Source organism: Pteropus medius, unplaced genomic scaffold, assembly GCF_902729225.1.
Source record: "Pteropus medius unplaced genomic scaffold, Ma_sr-lr_union100, whole genome shotgun sequence".
NCBI classification, from domain to species: Eukaryota; Metazoa; Chordata; class Mammalia; order Chiroptera; family Pteropodidae; genus Pteropus; species Pteropus medius.
The window spans coordinates 3,064,283-3,080,105 of record NW_024346062.1 but is presented as its reverse complement, the minus strand read 5'-3'; the positions used below and the strand labels follow the sequence as shown (position 1 = coordinate 3,080,105).

At 36.5% G+C, this 15,823-nt stretch overlaps 2 protein-coding genes across 10 annotated transcripts in view; one reads left to right on the top strand and one right to left on the bottom strand.

The window, feature by feature from the left end:
- ACOT12 (acyl-CoA thioesterase 12) overlaps positions 1 to 2,320 on the top strand; it is a 41,389-nt gene extending 39,069 nt beyond the window's left edge. The window contains 5 exon segments of the mRNA XM_039875184.1: positions 386 to 433; positions 435 to 513; positions 1,817 to 1,918; positions 1,920 to 1,955; positions 2,213 to 2,320. Coding sequence (XP_039731118.1) covers positions 386 to 433; positions 435 to 513; positions 1,817 to 1,918; positions 1,920 to 1,955; positions 2,213 to 2,320 — 373 coding nt within the window.
- A 3,957-nt stretch (positions 2,321 to 6,277) lies between these two features.
- Positions 6,278 to 14,666, bottom strand: ZCCHC9 (zinc finger CCHC-type containing 9). 9 transcript variants are annotated; one of them, XM_039874961.1, is made up of 8 exons: positions 14,523 to 14,619; positions 14,042 to 14,089; positions 13,748 to 13,884; positions 12,981 to 13,390; positions 10,274 to 10,424; positions 9,943 to 10,035; positions 8,094 to 8,162; positions 6,278 to 6,880 (listed from the first exon to the last, which is right to left on the bottom strand). In XM_039874961.1, exons 4-8 carry the CDS (start codon positions 13,362 to 13,364, stop codon positions 6,762 to 6,764), a joined length of 816 nt encoding a protein of 271 aa, XP_039730895.1. In that variant the 5' UTR covers positions 13,365 to 13,390; positions 13,748 to 13,884; positions 14,042 to 14,089; positions 14,523 to 14,619; the 3' UTR covers positions 6,278 to 6,761. The 9 variants fall into 9 exon arrangements, with proteins under 9 accessions (XP_039730895.1, XP_039730899.1, XP_039730898.1 ...); XM_039874965.1 differs by lacking the exon at positions 13,748 to 13,884 and having other exon boundaries at positions 14,523 to 14,608; XM_039874964.1 differs by lacking the exon at positions 14,042 to 14,089 and having other exon boundaries at positions 14,523 to 14,546.
- Positions 14,667 to 15,823: the final 1,157 nt, after the last annotated feature.

Genomic DNA, 15,823 nt, shown 5'->3' with positions numbered 1-15,823 from the left:
GCTCTTTCCACTATACCATATTCCTTTACCTAAGAGTCCTCCTTGGACTACCCATATAATTCGCTAGTCTTTAACGTATTGCTTGACCCTAGAGAAAAATAATCTTGTGGAAAATAGCTAAATGCCTTTTCTAAGTATTGAAGGCATTGACCTTAGAATCAGATGGCCACCAGTCTCTCTACCACATGCAGAATTATTCCTGCTGACTAAACAGCTTTCTAATGACAGACTGAGAAATGGTCCTGGCTTTGGAAGGATGATTATGTGAGTAGAAGGATGAAGATAGACATCAATAATGAAGTTATTCAATCAAATGAAAGAATCGAATGCCTTATTCTATCAGATAGAAAAGTACAACCTTTCTTTTATTGTTCTATTTATAAAGGTCTTGTGAAGTCACAGACTGGGCGGGTAAAGATGATCAGATATATCACTTGTCCTGTAGTGAATGGTGACAAACCCAAAGACTTGGTAGTACTTTTATCATGAAGAAAGTCTCACAAAGATGGGTGAGTATAAGAAATTTAAGTGTTACAGCAATGTTTTATAATATAAAGTAGAAAGAAAAAAGATATGAAAATAAGGAAGTCAACGTAAGCATTTCTGGTCTCGAATGATGTTCATCTGAGTTTTTTCTAGATGCACCTTTAGTTATCACTAAAACAAACAACGACAACAACAACAAAAATCTATTAAGTGCTAGACACGTGCAAAGCACCATGAAAGATTTCTAAAGCAGTTCCCTTTCCTTTTGCTCTTTGCAAAAAATTGATATTTAGCAAACCTTTGGAACATTCCACTATCAGTAAAAATCAAATAAAATACCTGGAATTGGTTTAGAATTTACAAAGGCTTGATTGTGCTAGCCTTTGGCAGCTGCCAGCTAGGGCTGTCAATCAGTGTCTCTCCATAGGTTCTCCATGGGTATTGGACTTCTCAGAGAACACCGTATAGGTTCTAAGAGGAAGGGTCCCAAGAGCAAGTGTTCAGAGACAGGAAGTAGTAGCTGCCAGGATAGTAAAGGTCTACCCCTGGACTGGCTAGCATCATTTCTAATGTCAAAGTTGGCCTATAGAAATAATCCCACACATGTATAAATATTAATGCACATGGATTTTCAGTGTAGTATCATTTGTTATGGCAAAAGATATTAGAAATTAACTGAAGCTCTGTCTTATAAGTTATAGTAGAGCCATACTACAGAGTAAGTACTGTGCCAGCATTAAAAAGGATGAATTAATTATAGAGGTACTGATACAGAAAAAACCTCCAAAGACTTATTGTTAAGTGAAAACTCAAATTATAGACCAATTTTTGTAAAATTATTATATTTACATAAAAATCTATATATGTGCATTTGCTTACATAAATGTTATATATTTATAAAAAGTTCTAGAGGGATATGCAAAATGTTAAAAGTGATCTTTTCTAGGATGGAAGTGCACTGTGACTAAGGTAGACTGAAGTAAAACTTCTATATTCTAGCCTGTAGGGTTCCCTATTGTTTGAGGGCTCTTCAAAATAATGGGTATTACTTTTTCATTAAAAAGGAAGAGACTGAAATTACAACCCATTTGGGCACAATAAAATAAGTTTGGAGGTTGATTCCAGCTTTGCAGAGTTATACAAAGAATATGTAATTCTTAGGCAGAAAATACCTGTGGCCCTTATACTATTTCCTGTGCTTGAATGTAGCCATTAGAGAATGTTTTCTAGAAGATCTGCGTCTCTTCATAATTTCACTTCTACCTATATAAATAAATTACATTAACTATACGAATTTATTTTCTAACAACTATTCTTCATTCCTCACAAGTGATCTTTCTGTAACACTTACACAGTGGCAGTGAAGTCAGTTATTCTGCCATCAGTCCCACCTTCTCCATAGTACGTCAGAAGTGAAATTGTATGTGCTGGATTTTCTCATCCATGCTATTGACGGCAGTTCGTGCATCGTAAGTTTGATGAAACATCTGTGGGTTATTTTGCTCCTACAGATATGAGAAATCGTTTACTCAGATTTCCTAACTGACTGTAATTCTGCAGTGTATGTCCACACCTGGAGAATAAAGTCATCCTTTCAGATCTGTTCCAGAAGGTCCCCAGGAGAGTAGGGACCTAGCTTCTCCTATGTCAACAAGATTCAGTTCTCTGCTTGAAAAAGCTCCAAGTCAATAAGAAATTAAAATATTATATTTTCTTTTTGAAACAGGTATCTTATTTTAACCAGATTTCCACTAGCATCTTGCCATACTTTGCTGGAAATCCACTGAAGGAGACAGCAGCCTTCTGTATGTAATTCATAGAGAATGCTACTTAGGATGGGCTGGTAAGCATGTTAAATGGCAAACTTTCAATTATCCGTCATATGATTTCCCACTTTTAATTGCAAGCACCCTTAGCCTTGACACTTGACCAGCTTTTGGGCCACAAAATAATTTAATATCGGCCTAAGCAAAATGCAGTTAGGAAGAGATTAAAAAACAAAATATATCTCAGGTCAAATACCATTGATTTAGATTAGCATTAAAAAAGCCTTAAAAATGTTTTAGATGATCTGTGACTCAGCTCCCTTCCAGGGGCACAGGCAATAGAAAACTGCCCATATGCAATATTGTGTGTTCTGTAAAATGGTACATAGTTGGTTTAAGTGATCACAAATAGTTTTAGACTACAGAGGTGAAACATATTCTGTTTGCAATTTTATGACATTTTATATAGTAAAAAATGATAAGTCGGCGAGTTGATTAATAGTGTGGAATTGTTCCATTACATCAGGTATCTGTATGTCAGGAGCATCTGACAAGATGTATTACATGTTTTAGAGCTTTAAATTAGGAAGACATTAAAACATAATAGAATCCAATCAATTTTAGTAATAGGAACTACTTTACTAGTGTCATTTAACATATATTCAAGGTGGCTAACCAATTTTGTATCTATTGCTATATATACACACAGAAAGTACCTGCAAAATGTGATATTGCAGAGAAAGAGAATATTAACTGAGCTCTTCTTTCATAACTATTACATTAGCACTTTATTCCCTAGACTTCAACATTCATTATTCTACTCTGTGATTTGTCTTAACTCATAAGACAAACCAGCATATGTCAAGTTAGCCTCCTCTACAGGATAACTTTTAAAAGTTGAAGGACTTCTCCATTAGAGTTTAGAGCACTTAGGAGATAGATACATCCTAGTGTTTGTCAAATCTCTCCTTCTGCACAGCAAATCTTACAGCTCTATATGAAAAATGTAGCTAGTACCTGAGCCCTTCTAATCAACACCACTACAACCTAATCTACATCTTTCTGTTTCTGTTATTGCTTCTCCCTTCACTCTACTCTCAACTCAGCAGTCAGATTTCTTCTCAAAACCCATGAACAATTTTGCATATCAGAGAGTAAAAGCCAACACCCAATAATGGTCTATAAGGCCCTTTATGGTATATTAGATGATTTTTCAGAAACGTTCACTCCGTTACCACCATCCCCACCTCTATGAATGGAGTGCACTATTCTACCTATTGTCTCTGAGCTTGGTATGTGACTCGTCAATGGACCATTAACAGACATAATATAACCAAAGGCTTGACAAGTGTTTTTGCACATGGACTTGCCCTCTCCCATCTCTGTCACTGTCATGAGAAAAACATGTCAGGGCTGGCCTGCTGGTTCCAGGAAAAGGAAGAGAGACACGTGGAACAGAGCTGCTTTATCTGACCCTGGCTTAGTTCAGCTGACTCAGAAGCAAACTTCATACAGGTGTGAGCAAGCCCAGCCTAGATCTGACTCACAGGCATGAGCTAAGTAAATGATTATTTTTGTATTCTTCTGAGATTTTGTGGTTATGCAACAGAAACTAACTGGTAGAACCTATAAACTGTGACCCTATTAACTATCTAATCTTCTACTAATTTATCTTTCACTCTTTTCCAGTCACATTGGCCCCTTTGCTGTTTTTCAACTACTGGAGCATACTCCTTCCTCAGTATAATTGCATTTCTCTGTTATCTCATGTCAGGATATCCAAGGCTTACTCCCTATATACCTCCCTGTATACCTATACAGTGGAATATTATGGATGAATCTTGAAAACACTATACTAAGTAAAGGAAGCCAGTTGCAAAAAGACCACATTACGGCAAGCCTGTTCCCCCTTTAGGAGCTTTGACTATTCCCTTTCCCTAAATGCTTTTTCCCATTATCTTTACAACTGGTTCCGTCTTGTCATGAAGATTTCAGCTGAAAAATCTGCCCCTCAGAGGCCTTCCCTTGATTATCCAATCTAAAGTAGATAGTCATTTGCATCATTTCTGGTAATTCCCTTTATATCACTTATTTAGTTTACTCATTTACTCAACAAAAGTGAATGCTTCTTATGTGCTGAGTACTTCTTGGGAAAGAGTAATGAGCAAGAGTCAAAATTCCTGCCCTCACGTAACCTAGAATCTGGTGGCAAGGGGACAAATTGTGTTAAGTAGGGGTATGTATTATGGAGAAAATTTAGAGAGCAAGAGAATGAAAAGTTATTGGGATCAGGAAGGAGTTAGTTCCTATAAGGCTGGTTATAGAAAGACTACTGGGCTGACTATAAAGCAGAAGCCTGACGGAAGTAAGGGGAGGTTGGCCATGGGCTTGGAAGGAGGGACCGTCAAGAAAAGAGGAACCTGAGATTCAAGCCTAGTAGCTTGGAATATAATTGTAGTGAAAAAAAAAAAAACAAAGACAAGAAGGGAAATTAGTCTTTGGGTGTTTTTTTCCAGGGGGATGAGATTGTTTAAAGCCACACTGAATTTGTAAGTGTGACATCCAAATAGGAATGTCCAGCAGGCAGGTGAGAAGATGGGACTGAATCAGGATATTAGGGCTAGATTTTATCAGCCATAAAAAAGTAAAAGATAAGCTTTTAACAAGGGATGACATTTTCAAAGGACTGAAGGAAGAAAAGAATGCTAACAACTAAGTTTTAGGGGATTCAACAATTTTTTTTAAATGTAATAAAATATCCTTTTCTTATATTCTGGTATTTCTGACACTTATTTTTTTCCTGTCACCTCTTCATTCTTCAGTCCCATTAGAATGCATGTGGCTTTGTCCATCTTATTCACTGCTACATACTAAGTGCCTAAGTATAAGGAACATAGCAGGTGCTCAGGAAACATAATGAATACATAAAAGTTTGCCTTCCTCTTTAGGCATTTTTAGCTAAGAAAATGAACATTATTCCTGTGAAGAAACACAACCTCTCAGGATGTCAAAATTTGTTTCTGGTGAATTTCTTTGAAAAAAGTATCCATACACTTTCTTAATGTTATATTCGGTACCTGCAATTTATTTCTAATGATCTAATTTATAGATCATTACAATGTAAACAGTAAACCAAGGAAGACAAGATGGACATTAATATCTCTGCACTGGAAACTGTAAAAATCAAACTTAACTTGCAGCTGACAGGTTTTCTTTGGCTCCCAATCGAGCAAGTGAAAAAAATCTGGTGCATTTGGACTAAATGACTAAGGCAGCACTGCTGTCCTTGTCCAGCTGCATGACTTATGCAATTCCTGTAAAAGGGCACCCATTTTCCGAGCCATAATATGTCGTGTTTTCCTCTCTCAATGAAAATAAAAGACAGTTCCTATTAAGACTAGAAGTGTTGAGTTGTGCAGACATTAAAACAGAGAAAAGTGTTTCTTTTCTTATTTGGTAAATATTTTGCTTTTGAAGCATCAGTAACTAATCACAGCTGTTTCCTTTAGTTACAAATGGATCCAATCAGGTAACATTCCAAATGAAACACAATCCACCAGAGTCATTCCATTATACAGTACAATGGGAGCCTTAAGCCTCATGAAATATATGTATTAAGTATGCATGTATTCATCAAATCAAACAAAGAAGCTAATGGGTCTCTGATTAGTGTTCTAACTCTTATTATGGTGATACTTTTATCTCACCCTCACTCCTCTAAAACATGTGAACAAAATGTTATTAAATTTGACATACAATCTGTTATGTGCCATCATTCTGGTTAAATGCTCCAAAATGAATTTTGGCTAGAATTGCTTTCTTGAAAATCAAGGCAAAGAAAGAGCTGCGATCAACATGAGGTACTATTCAATTTTAACCTCACCAATATGTAATTCTTTGTCAAAACTAAAACAAATTAACCAAAATTAACCTCATTTAGGACTCATAAGAGATTGTGATTTCAATGGGATTGTTACATTAATGCACAATGGCTAATTCAATACAAAATTAAATGTTCAGAAAAATAATAGCAAATGAGTTTTTATTAAATATTTTTAAAATATAGCAGGTTTTGTGGCAACTTATACATTTCTACTATAATAATAAATTGATACTTTGAACCTAGAAAAAAATATAACCAAAAATTCATTTCCAAATGCAAAGCAGTTTACTCTTTGTTTAGGAGTGGTTCAGATTAATGCATAATTTTGTTTTTAAGAAAAAGATGAGTGTTACATTTAGGTATATAACCACTTAGTTACACCTGTTCTATCTGTTAAAAATAGGTTCTTTTAAAGAATCCAGTTTAAATATCTTATGCTTTTCTTCAGCGATTTTCTCTGTGGAAGAAGTACTCCTTGATGGACAGTAGTCAAGAAACTGACCACGCCCAGATCACATAGATATCTATAATCTAGGCTTCTCCAAGGGATACCAGCTCCAACTTCTGAGAATGCCCAGTTCAGAATTTAACAATGAGGTGGTAACTTATGATCATACTAATCATTATCAAAAATTAACAACTTTAGGTATCTTTGTTTTGGGTTGCTGTGGTTTAGGCACATCCAAAATTTCTTCATAGTCTGCACTCATTCCCTTTGCCCAGCGACCAACTGTAACCATTCGATCTGTAAACCAACAGAAAAGTCAGAATGTAAGAAAAACAGCAATCAAATATATCCACCTAGATAGGTACTGGTTTAGCAAGGGAACTAGTTTTGACATGAATAATCATAAGGAGGAAACACTCTCCATCACTAAAGGAAAGTGAGCAATTCTGTAATTGATTATAACCCTTGATTTCGGAGTACCACAGGCAATTTCTCATCCCAATTAGGGAAACGCAGCCACTGCTTTGCAATGCACAAATTGATGAGAAAGCGCTTTCATTCTTTCCCAGAGTTCATCATTATAGAGTCAATGAATTCCAAGAGTCTGTAAACAGCAAGACTTATGAAGCATCAGTTTTAAATGCACAAGATTCCACCTGTGAAATTATACAACATCTGCTTGTCAGTCTTGTCATTTGGGAAGTGGCAATCCTCCCAAGAGGGAGAATTCAAATTCTACTTCATCATTTCAATCTTACTGACTACAATGTAATAAAGACAAGAACTCTTGGTTTTCAAATTTATATGTTAGGATTAAGAAGTAAGAATGGAGACTTATTTGTGTAGTACTGTGACTATTTGAAATAAAAAGAAATGTGCTTTTTCCCTAAGAAGCACTCCTGGGCTATCCTACTGACTTGCTTTCTTTCACACAGGATTACCATTCTAATGTAAGTAAACTAATGTAATAATGGTCTTCACATCCCCCCAAAACTGCCATAAATATAGTGAAGATTCATGAAACTTCTGATGACCAAATGTGGTGCTTCATTAGGCAGAATATACAACTAGCCAGATGCTGTGGGGATAACATAATTTTAGTATTTTCAGCAGTTTTTGCAACCAACTCTTTATCCTTCAAATATACACAAAGCAAAGCATGTATGAGGGTACTCATGAAAGTTATTTTCATATTTCTTATTTTCACTTAGTGAATCAATACTTTAAAAGAATTGGCTCTATTATTAAATTAGTTAGCAAATATAAATGTTTATCAGTAAGATATTTGATAAAATCAGGGTTCTTTAGGACTGACTGGTCACTTTTTTGTTTTCACCTGAGAACAGCAGTTATTACTGTGTCCATTGCTGACAGACGCATGATTATCACTGCAGCAGAAACCAGGTTGCCTTAAAATTAGTACCTCAATGAATTACCAATAACAAAATGCAGCAGAAACATAGAGGAATACTTATCTCACCCCTTCCAAATGGAAGCCCAGAGATCTCACCTGAACTCTGACTTTGAGGACAATCTTTCTTAAAATGTTCCACAGAACCACAAAGTCTGCAGGAACCACCTGTTAAAAGAACAAAGTCAACGAAAACCTCTTATTCTTACATAAGACTTTTAATGTCTCAAAGCACTTTCATATCTTATTTGGTCCTTACAACCTTCTCAGTTGTCAAGGTAACTAGAGCCAAGAACGTAGGTAGGTGCCACCATTCCTATTCCTCTTGACCTCACAGAGCTCTAAACTGTACTACCTACCATTTCTTGCCTTTGAGGGTGAAGGGGGAGGAGAGAGTGAGAAAGAGAAGAAAGATATAATGGAAGGCACTTGTCCTCTGGAGTATGCAAGAGCCACTGCACAGAAGACTGGATCTTAACCGTGATTAAATAGGAAATGTTTCTGAACTCTTGAACCTGTGAGCCAAATTTGTGTGTTGATACATTTGTCGAGAAGGATGTTCACAGTTTTTTATCAGATTCTCTAATGATGAAGGACCCCCCAAAAGGTTAGAAATTATTGTTCCTTAGGTCAGAGGGGGGTGAACAGTTATGAAAGAAATGAAAATTAATGTTTGTTTCAGTGCCTTCTGCTAGGCACCCTAACCTAATGAAAATGCCCATTTGCCTAGTTTAAGCAGCATTCCAAGATTGTGAATAAAGACACATGTGGTTTCTAAAATGAGTCTTTTGTGTAATGGTCAAGCATTATCATGATCATGCTCATAATGTTAAGTGACTTGCTCAGAAAATGACCCTACAGGCTATAAATCTGGTTCAACTCTCACTTCTATTGATCTACTCCCCTTGCTGCATGCTTTTTTTATATCTAGTCATTTTGGTTGCTCATCCAAAGCCATCTTTGCTCATGAGTCATGTTATATGATCTGTTTCATGAGTTCAAAATTGGAAGGCACTTCAGAGCATTTTCTAGGCCCACGACTCTTTAGTGTTTGAAGAACATAGTGAAATAATATATTTAAATCCTCATAACTCTTCAAGATAAATACCATAATTAATCAAATCTAAGATCCCATGATACGATATGTCATTCTTTAACATACCTCTCAGAAAAAAAGAAAACCTGACAATTATGTGGGATCCACCAATGGTTCAGATACATCTTGAATTTAGAGATATTAAAATGTAAAAAAAATGTGTATCTTAGAATCAATGAAATATGTTCAGTTTTTTCATCTTCATATTATACGTTGTGCTGAGGCTATAATAGATCTGATTAACTCCAAAAGCTATGCTTTTTCACTGAAGTTCTCCAATGGAACCCAGGACATGTCACAAGAGGTGTCTAGACCCTGATAGTACCAGCTATCACATTAACAAATGTGATTTTATTATGGGGACCTTTAGATATTAGCTGAGCTAAAGACAAAGTTACATGATCCCATGCCAGACAATTAAGGAAAACATTCAGAAACAAAAATTACTACAAATATGAATAGTCTGTACTAGCCCTTCACAAAATGATATGCTAGGCCGAGATGAAATTTACAACTATTTTTAAAATCTTATATTTAAAATCTTACATTAGTTTGAGATATAATCCCTTTGCTTCTGTTATGTTTAAAAGTAGACAGTTACAACATATTCTCATAAATTATGTTGAAGCAAGCACAAAGAGTTGGAAATATACACCCTAGTTATTTCTGATTTGGTTTATTAATATATCAAATCATATTATACAAAAAGTCCAGTATATAGAATAGCACTAGATAAAAATAATGAAATTCTCGAGGTTTTGCTACTATACAAGAGCTGAGTAAGAGTTGAAATTAAATCACAACTCTGCATGATGATCATCATTTTTGACATGTAAGGGTAATAGTACTTACCATCAGCATAGAGTCCTTTGGGATTATCAGGACAAGCTCTGGACAGGTGCCCCATTTCCCCACAAACAAAACATTTCGCAAAAGGAAATTCACCTGTAAAGATCAAACAGTTTCTTTTAAGTTGGTTATGTATGTTATGTCATTCATATTATTTTAAAGTGCTCTGAGAAAACATCTGTTTTTACATAATTTAAAATTTTATCTCACATGATTTCAAAAAGTGGCATACTCATAACAAACCTGGTCACCAAAAAATCCCAGTTGGCAACTTACTGGCCATTTTCCCCAAATCAAAAACTGATAGAAAATATACACACACACACATACACACCAAGAGCTGGGTCTACTTTAGCTTTGCACTTGGTTATTTCATGCTCTGTGGATCCACACCGGTAACATATTCCAGTGCCCATATCTTGATTCTCAAGGGCGGCTGGGCAATCTGCAATCCCATGGCCAGGTTGTCTACAATGGAAACAGACCTAGGAAAACAAAATGTGAGTTTACTTTATGAATTCTTGCTATTAAAAATATCTTTAAAACATTTTTCATTTTAAGGTAGGTTATCTAGCTCTTTTTTTGATATCTCAACATTTTTCTGTAGGAAAAAAGTGGTTCACATAATCCTAAACAATAAATGTCATATCCATTGGTGTTTCAGTGTTTTTGAAAACGAATCCATCAATCTCAGACACAAAGTTATAAATGGCTTTGTATCTTAACTGCTTAAATGAGTTAAGCAAATATGGACTATACATTTCATTAATGGGGATGTCTGCACTAGAAAAACTGAGTTTTCTGGAATAGAGAATGGCCATAAAAATTATCACTCAAAATTAATACTTGCACTTTTAAAGTTTACATACTTGAATGAATAGGGGTTGAATGATTCCATTTAAATAATGATTCAAGTCATAAAATATATTTCATACCTAAAATTATACCTTACAGTTTTTGTATACTCAATACATATTCTTTAATATTCAAAAAATAGATGTATATACAATTCATTTTAAAAGAATAATTCTAAGATAAATTATTTAGCATAACATTGAACAATGGTTTGGTTGCTTTACATACTACTTCACAATTTGGAGGATATTTTTTGCTGCAGTGAATGAGAATATCAGTCATAATCAAAGATGCTAGATATTTAAATTATTTTATTTAAACTAGAAAAAGGTATATATAGTATTTGGATAACAAATCATTCATCATTTAATAATTCTTTTTCCCAAACAAGCATAGGTTTTTTAAAAAAAGCAAATTCAACAAATTCAAAATAAAACATAACATTTTGCAATTGTCTTTACTCTTTTTTTCCTGTCTTATAACACTGGAAAAGAATGAGTCCTTTTATTCTTCAGTGAATTTTACATTTAGAATGAGCTGGTTCCAAACAAAGAAAATGCATTTATTCTACAATTGGAGGAAAAGCTAATGCTAAAAAATGGATCACCAAAATAAATAAGTCTTGGATTCTTGGTGAAGTCAAGGTGGTCGCTAACATAACCTGACAGGTTTTTACCTAAACCTCACCAAATACAAGTTTTTTGAATGATCCTTAAATTTAATGTAGATGGGATTGTGGAGAGTGGACTAATAAATTTCTGTATCTTAATTTATTAGCAATTAAGAACTGATGCTTAGTATGAGGTATTAAAAAAGTTCTATGAAAACGAGCTGAAAGTAGGTTAAAATAAGCAATACTATTTAAAGTACTTTAAAGCATTCCTTTTATTTTTGAAAAACAATCTTTCCCCATAATTACAAACAAAACTTCTCTTAAAAAGTCACAGTAGTAAACTTTTTCAAATAGTATGCAATTCACCATAATGCTTATGTCAATGAAATTATCTTTGAGTTAAATTAACTCGACTTAAAAATATTTTTAAATAATTGTACAATTTAAACAAAACTATCCTGATCTAAACATAAATGATTATCTTTCTATCCCAATTTATCGACAAAGAATGTTTCATCATTCTCTAAATAATTATCTTTAAATATGACACTACATAGAACTAACACTGCAAATAGTCAGAAGCTACGTTTATGGCGCCTATGACATTTCAAGCCCACATTGGTACAGTATTCTACACTTCGTAATTCTAATAAAAATAGAAAGTGTAAAACTGGTAATAAATCCTGATTCTTATGTAGTATCCTGCTAGAAGACAGGAAATCTACTTACAGCTGGGAAAAAGTTATACTAAAATATTTCATTTTAAATGTCTGACATCATTTAAAATCTAGGGCTAAGCACCACAGAAACAAACCTTTAGCCACCAGCATTCTGCTGAGTATAAGTAATATGGGAAGGTGGAGAGCAATGACTAGGAAGAGTCTCAAAGAGTGTTAACTCTATCACTCTGCTCTGTTACTAACTAGTATGATTCTTATTAGAACTCCTTCTTATGTCTTTTTCATGGATAAAGACAAAAGAACATCTTTTTTAAGTAATAGGAACCACACATATTTAACCTGTTATACTTAACCTTCCTCCTTATTTTGATCTCTTTTTAAAATGGCAGGCAGAATTGAGAACATAGGTTTTGAAGACAAACTGTGGGGTTGAAAAAAAAATTATTTTGGGCTGGACTGCATAGTTAGCAGCCCATTTAGGTTCATGTTTAATAACACATATACTCACATAGTGCCAGGCACTATTCTAAGTAATCAAATATTAACACCTTTTCCTGTATTTGAATTTTGCCTCTTATACTAGCTAAGTGGTTTTCAGCAAGATAATTAAAGTTTACATACTTGAATGAATAGGGGTTGAATGTCAGTTTTTTCTACCTATAATATAGGAACAGTGCCATCACGTTTGTAGTGTTATTGTAAAAATTACAACAGTACCTTATGAGCCTAGCATATAGGAAGTGTTAAAAAAAAAAAGGCCTAATGTTATTACTAGCCCTCAAAATGTACTTTATAAATTTAGTACGGAACAGCAATTAGATTGCTAAAATATATGTGTGTATAATAGTTTCTAGCCATATAAAGTACTATTGTGGTAGAAGTGATAATCTTACCATTGCATTTTTCTTTGCTGCTTGTCTTTTTAATCGTCTTCCTTCCCTACGACTATCTTTCTTCAAAGCAACTGCAATTTCTTCCCTTACTTCCTGACTGTCTGTTGCTATCATGTCCCCATTGTGAACCATCTGTGAGTTTTGCCTTAGGTACTCCATGAATCCATTCACATCTTCATTTAAGTACTCCTTTTTCTTTTTGTTCTTTTTGTGTTTTGCTTGGGGTGCATCATTTTTAAGGGACAGCCTATTGGCTTCGAGTTGTTTACTCTTTGGTCGGTTTTGGCTTTTTTCCTCAAAGGACCCATTCTTCATGTCCTCCCATGAAGTTGCCCGCAAGGGTCTTTTGTTATGTGTGGTAGTAACTCGTGCCCACCTGGTCATGGTTTCATCAGAGATGCTGTATCAATCTTTAAGACAAGCATGGCAGTTAGTCATCATTTAAAAGGAAAAAAAAAAAACTAAAGATACATGCTATATCACTATACCACATATGCCCATATGTTATAAGTTTTGTTAAAACATTTTTTACTTCATTTATATATCTATATAATTTTATAATCTGCATAGATATGGTTGTGAGTAAATCTAGCTCTTACCAGAGAAGCTACCACACAAGTAAAAAAACAGACAACACACACACGTATTTGCTTAAAACTGGAAAATGAGAAACCAAGTTATTTCACAAAATCTAAATCACATAGTAATACAGTGAATGACATTATCCTTCCCAAATTCTACAGTTTTCCTAGAGGTTTATTTTTTACCTCTAACTCCCAGGGCTATTTTCTCCCAATCTTCTTGCTTAGTCTGCCCTTTCAACGCAATTTGCATAGCAAATTGTATACAGAAATCCTGTCCTTTGGTGTGAAGTTTGTCATTACAACTCTTTCCCGCAGAATGACTAGTAAAATATATAAAAATGTTTACAGTCATGTTAATGATACTGGGGTTTCCTCTCTTACTAATAAGAGGATAAGTAAGGTAATTCTAGCCCAAGTGATTTCAAATAATCAATTATTAAACCGCACCCCTCGCAAGGCAGGACCCCGTGTACCAACCAGTGTTAATCCCAGCTCCTGACGTCGGAAACATCCCTTGAACTCAAGCTGAGGAGAGGAGCCAATAAATAAGTGTGAGCCTTTGCACACCACTTTACACTACAGGCGCACACTCATCACTGCAGACCCTGGGACTGTCACAGTCGGGGCTGGAGCTGTTCAAGAGGAGTTGGATTATTCTTCCCCTGAGCACGTGAGAAGTGGAAAGTGGGAAGCTCTGGGTGTCAAGCCCGGGTCGGCCAGGGCCACTCGCACGTGGGACCGGACGCGCCCGCCCGAGTGGCCAGCGCTCTCCAGCTGAGGCCGGTTCCTGAGCCGGCGTCCTCGGCAGGCCGGTAGCTCGGCGCTCCACCCCCACCTGGCGCTGGAGGCTTTCGGGGACCTAGCAGCCAGTCCCGCTGAGGTCCCAGGAAATGGAGGGCCTCTCCAGCACCTGAGGGTCCCGGGACACCATCCGGCTCTGCCGCACGTAGCTCCTTACCACGCGTGAATCCTCCAGAGCAGCGGAGTTGGCAGGCCAGCGGAGCCCGTCCCCCCGGCGGCGGCGGCTCTCGGGACCGGAATCACGTCGTCCTTAAGAGCGCGTCATTTCCGGCGGCCCAAACCCTGCAAGCGCGACCTGCCTCTTACTCGCGCGAGGGACTCAACCCGGGAGGATAAATGCGGCTAAGTAAATGTTTGTGGACCACCCAGTGTTTGAAGTGTGCTGCGCTGGACGCCAGCAGCACAAAGCCGAAGGGTGCTTCGTCTGTGCTGCCTGGAACTCACTGTTTAGTGGCGGAGAGGGACGGATCGGTGGGGTGGTAGACAGCGGAAACGTTTCCTTGAGAAGGTGACATCGAATCTGGTCAAATTGGCTGCAGGAGGGAATTAAGGACTTTCCAGGCAGATGTATGGTCAAAGTATTAGCGCTGTGGGAGTAGATCACTGTGATAGGAATCTATTTAAAAAATATTGGGGGCACTAGTGGGTGGAAAGCGGTGCATCATTGACCTGCCCAATGCTAGTTAAGCATTCAATGGAAATATTACACTTGGTAGCCAAAGAAGTCCTCTTTTTAAGAAGGAAACCCTGGTCTCCGAAACAACTCATCCCACCAAGCACTCCGAAGCCGTTACCACCACCAGTTGTACCTAACAGGAAAAATGGCATTATCAACATACACTCAGTTCACCAGGGCCGCAACTCACAACCCCATCGCTATGCTCCATTCATTTTACCACTTAAATATCCGTCCACTCTGTCTCTACTGCTACCTCCCTTTACGCAGGTTTCACCATGTCTCACCCGGATTTCTGGCAGCTGGTCTGGGCATTCATTCTTGCTCTAATTCGTTTCCTATGCCTTAGTCGAGTAAACTTTTGAAAACAAATCATTATTGCTCCTGCTTTAATACCATCCATAGTTTCTCATTGTTCTTAGGATGAAGTTCAAACTCCTTAACACAGTATTAAGTCCCTGCTTACTTCACTCGCTTGGCCTTGTACAATCTCCCCCCTCTTTTTTAAGCTCCTTGCATAGGAATCTTACCTTATCTCCAGGCCTTTATACACACTCTTTGTATGGTACTTCTTTTTCTGTTTCTACTCACCCTTCAAGGCTTTTAACATTTTATTCACTAGTAAGCCTTCTAATGCCTCTCCCAACCCCCAAACTAGGTCAATCCCCTATGGTGGCTATGGTAGCCTGTACTTTCTTACAGCATTTTGAATTTGTAATGGCAAAAGGAATTATGTAATAAGTTGTTTATTGTTTCCCCATTAGCTGGTATATAGTTGGTGC

What these genes read in the sequence shown, in the direction of transcription:
- ZCCHC9 (XM_039874959.1), bottom strand. Translation starts at nt 13,364, where the DNA reads ATGACCAGGTGGGCACGAGTTACTACCACACATAACAAAAGACCCTTG. An exon ending in CAGCAAAGAAAAATGCAATG is followed by an intron (nt 10,425 to 12,980) that starts GTAAGATTATCA and finishes TTGTTTTCCTAG; the next exon opens with GTCTGTTTCCATTGTAGACA. An exon ending in TAAAGTAGACCCAGCTCTTG is followed by an intron (nt 10,036 to 10,273) that starts GTGTGTATGTGT and finishes TGATCTTTACAG; the next exon opens with GTGAATTTCCTTTTGCGAAA.